Here is a 4,441-nt window from a genome sequence, read left to right as displayed (position 1 = left end):
GACAGGCTGAGAGCCATGGGGCTCTTTAGCCTGCAAAAGCACAGGCTCAGGGGTGACCTGATGGCCACCTATAAGTTCATCAGGGGTGACCACCAGTTTCTGGGGGGACATTTGTTCACCAGAGCGCCCCAAGGGATGATGAGGTCAAATGGTCATAAACTACTGCGAGACTCTTTCCGGCTGGACATAAGGAAGAATTTCTTTACTGTCCAAGCCCCCAAGGTCTGGAACAGCCTGCCATCGGAGGTGGTTCAAGCACCTACACTGAACACCTTCAAGAGCAAATTGGATGTTTATGTTGCTGGGATCCTATGACCCCAGCTGACTTCCTGCCCTTTGGGCGGGGGGCTGGACTCAATGATCTTCCGAGGTCCCTTCCAGCCCTAATGTCTATGAAACCTGCACAGCCATGCATTAATCTGCAGAATGCACCCACTCCTGCCAGGGTCCTTCTCCTTGACCCTAAAGACTGAGGCGAACACAACCTGTGCCTCCACCTCCTTCACCCTTGGACCCTGGCAGTATCATTACTGCCCACATGGATGAGCAGCATGGGGTAGTAGTCATAGGGTCAGACAATTCTTGCTACTTCTTCTATGACATCTCAGATCCGGGCTCCAGACCATCAGCAGACCTCCCAGGACAACAGGTCAGACCAGCAGATGGATCCTTCCATCCCCTGCAGAAGGGAGTCTCCAACCACCACCACCCATCACTTCCTCTTCATGGCAGGGGATTCCTGGCCTGACCTCTTGCACCAATGGAATGCTCTCCTCCTCCTGTGTTGCTAACACTCCAGGTCTGTTCTCCAGGCATACCACTGCACATGGAGATGACGAGTTCTTGCTGCCAGAAGATTCCGGCTTCCACCTTCCTGGGACTCCATACCCTCTTCATTTTCTAGCACCATATCTGGTATGTTCCTCATCGGCTCTGTTCTTGGGGAACCCTAGCACAGTACGCAGCCTGTCTGACTCACAAAGGACTTCCCCTGCCCCACACACACGCATACCTCTGCCTGAACAAGAACTGGTTAGAGGAAGGACTTAAAAAAGACAATGAAGATGCAGTGGGAATGTACCTAAAGCCCTCCACACAAGGGTGATAGGAATGAATCAACTCTCCTGGTCTCATTTACATTGGAGATGGAACCGGATAGCAATTCATCTACGTGGGAGATGGGGCACGAAAGCACCTTCATCAGCATTCAGGATGAAGAACAGAGATTCAAGGCAAGGACCGCAATGAACTCTGGAACCAGAGAAGCAGGGGAGCACTGCATGATGGGGGATCCCTGCTCCAGATGCTAATCAGCCCACATCTCAGCTTGGCATTTATCAGACCAATTCTAGCAATGACTCCTCCTTTATTGGTACCCAAAACACTGAATCTGCCTGTCTGTATTGTGAGCTCCCTCAGAGTGATGCCACCCATGGCCGGGGTGATCAGTTCCTATTATCCAGCATAGGAGCCATCGTTTACCCATAAACAAAGCTAGTGTTCTCCCATTGTTAGTTCTCTACAAAACCCCCTACCTGAGCTCAAGTTTCTGTCCAGGTGCTTGGATCCAAAAGCTGCACCAGTTCCACTCCTTTTCTGCCTGGAATCCCTCCACTGGTCATGCTGAGGGCTCTGCCTGTCTGCAAGCTCCAAAAAAACACCTGGGAACCTCAACTGATTCAAGCTTCACTGAATGTGAGACCCCAACTCTCTCTCTGACTCCAGGAACCTGACTTTTGTTTTCTTATTCCAGACACAACTTTTTAAACCTGGCTTTTGTTCTCTTACCCCAGGCACAGCTTTCTAAACCTGACTTTTGCTGATCAAACTTGAGCTAGACTTCCCCAAATCCTTAACTGAAACTATGTAATATTGTAACTGTTTTATTTATCTCTCTTGTATGGCTATTACTACTGGTATCATCATAAGTTCATATACCTGGCACTAAATAACTTTTATGGTCAAGATGGTTGCTATACTCTCTCTCTGAACCTCACTTACACTTCCTTCCCCTTGACCTCCCTATTTGCTCTGCAGAAACGCTTCTTTTACCTAAGCCAAAGACCCCTGTAATGCCCAAAACTACGGTGGGGTCTGCTCATCAAGGGAGTTACTACTAGGACCATTGTGACAAGAGATTGGGACATACTGAATTTTGAGGTGCATGAGGGTATCAGCTGAAAGTACCAATCAGACCCAGCCTACTCAGACGTACCCTGTTAGCTTCTCTGTGTGTGTTCTAACTGCATTTATTATTGTCCTGCTGAAATGAGGGATAAACTGAGCTCAAGGCACATGAGTGTCAGCCTGTCAATGCTGAATAACCCGGCCTGACTCAGATGCGCTCTGTTAACCCATGTGTTTGTGTCTGACTGCATTTTATTGTTGCCCTGATTAACTGAGTTCAAGGTATATGAGGGTGTTAGCCTGTCAATGCTGAATAACTTGGCCCAGCTCAGGTGTGCCTTGTTAATCTATGTGTGTATATGCATTTGACTGATTTAGTGGTTCGAGAAACCCAGCCCCATCGACCCTGACTCCTGCAAGATGGCTCCATGGGGTGGGGTGAGGACTTGCAGAAGGGAGAGATACAGCTCCGCATGGAAACATAAGTAACACAAGCAGCACATTGACAGAATGTCAGAGACCCCAGAAACATACCCCTAATAAATGAGCACACCCAAAAGTGACGGGCAAATCTGGTAACAGGCAGTCCTTCCTCCACATTCCTAGAGTTTTCCTTCAGCATAGAATTTATTAAGTCCTTATGGCAGAGAATGCTTCAACGCCTTGCTACCTCCTCCTCTAGGTCTCTTGCCTGTTCACTGAGGGACACCTCCAAAAGCACTGCTCCCATTGCAAGCACTCCCCCACCTGGCTGACACTGGAAGGAATCTGCAAGCTGCAGTCTGCATGGCACCAAACCAGGACCTGCATGGAAGCCTCAGTGGTGTGTGATCCTGCATGGACAGACACCTCCCAGGTAGAAGCAGGGGAAGAGCTGGAAGAGGCAGTGGCTTTGGAATTGCAACGTCCTCCTTCAGCCATGCCTCTTGTGTCTTCTAGTCTGCTGCCTCTCACTTCATGCCTCTTTGTCCAAAAGACCTTCCTTAGTAAACTCCTCTGTAGATGGCCTGTTTGCTGTTCCTTCACCTGAAGAGGTCCCTTTTCCCTGCAAACTCCTTCCTCTCAACAAGCTTACAGTGAAGGAATATGAGAGAGTTTCCAAGCAAACTCCCTAGCAAACTCCCCCTCACTCTGGACTCTAGTTAAACAAGGGCTTACGTCTTAGTCTAGCTGCTGAGTTTAGCTGCTAAAATAAAACTATGCAAGTTAGTCAGTCCTAACTACATATTTAAAAATATGATTTTACCTTTCAGGGCTCCCTTTAAAGAGAGGAGCAGCGAACTGACCTGCGAACTGACTAGCGAACTGCTTGCAAACTGTCCTGTTTGCTTCTCCCCATTTGCTGCTGTTCACTACCATTGGCTTCTATTGATGCATTGTCTGTACCTTTTCTCTTACACTGGACTTCATTCTTATACCTGTCATGCCCTCTGCTATTAACTCTAAAAATTTTTGGTTTACAAATGCACACATGCATATAAGAACAGTATATTTGTTAGTAAATCAGCAGGGAAGACTTAGCAACTGATATTAGTATGACAAAACTAATTTTAGAGGCAAAATTCAGACCTTTTATTATGGAGAAATCCAGTGGTGCCAGAAAAAGCAGAGGGTTAATTTTCCAAAGTTTCAATTCCTTCAGTACCTGTGTAATAGGGCTGCTGATTTGATTTGGAGGAGATTCGGCCTGATTCAGTGGAGAAACAGGATCCAGGAGACCAATTAAATTATTCAAACCGATTAGAAGCTCTCTGAATCAATTTGGAAAAGATTCAGAGAGCTTCGGCAATTCAGGCAGTCCCCACTCGCTGCCACAGGGAGCTGGACCTGGATTCCATGCTGGTAGGTAGGGGGAGGGAAGCCTGGAGGAGTGGGGAGGGGACCCCTGCCAGGCCTCATCCCCTGCGTGCTCCCCCAGGCCCCCTGAACACTTTTTGACCCCCACCCACAGTCCCAGCCGCCCCATGGCTGCCCAGCCTGCCCCAGCTCCCAGCTCTTTAAAAAAAAACCCCACTCACTGGTTGCTGCCAGGTGTGGGGGGTGATCCCCACTGTCCCCACTGCCCCATGCTTCATGGGGGGCTCTGCCACAAGTCTCTCAGCCTCCATCCATTCTCCCAGCTCCCCCATGGCTGCCCTGCCCACCCAAGCTCCCGGCCCTTTAAAAAAACAGAAGAATAAAAAACCCCGGACTCTGACTGCTGCAGCAGCCTTGAGGCTTCTGGGGCCTCATGACAGAGTCCTCCATCCAGCACGGGACAGAGGGGGGCAGCGGGGATCGCCCCCCAGCCTGGCAGCAGCTGGCGAGTGAGGGC

At 49.3% G+C, this 4,441-nt stretch overlaps 1 protein-coding gene across 2 annotated transcripts in view; it reads left to right on the top strand.

Moving 5' to 3' along the window:
- The window catches only part of LOC109303535 (OX-2 membrane glycoprotein-like), an 83,074-nt gene that overhangs the window by 56,102 nt on the left and 22,531 nt on the right, over positions 1 to 4,441 (top strand). The window contains exon 7 of one of the 2 annotated variants that reach the window (XM_019525746.1): positions 3,381 to 4,000. The exons of the other annotated variant lie outside the window; for it this stretch is intronic. Within the exon in view, the coding sequence (XP_019381291.1) occupies positions 3,381 to 3,412 (32 nt within the window). The 3' untranslated portion in view covers positions 3,413 to 4,000. Of the gene's footprint in view, positions 1 to 3,380; positions 4,001 to 4,441 lie in introns of those variants that run through there. 2 annotated transcript variants of the gene reach the window in all.

Source organism: Gavialis gangeticus, unplaced genomic scaffold (assembly GCF_001723915.1).
Source record: "Gavialis gangeticus isolate Ggan-Ray unplaced genomic scaffold, GavGan_comp1, whole genome shotgun sequence".
NCBI classification, from domain to species: domain Eukaryota; kingdom Metazoa; phylum Chordata; order Crocodylia; family Gavialidae; genus Gavialis; species Gavialis gangeticus.
This window is presented reverse-complemented; position numbering and strand designations above follow the sequence as displayed.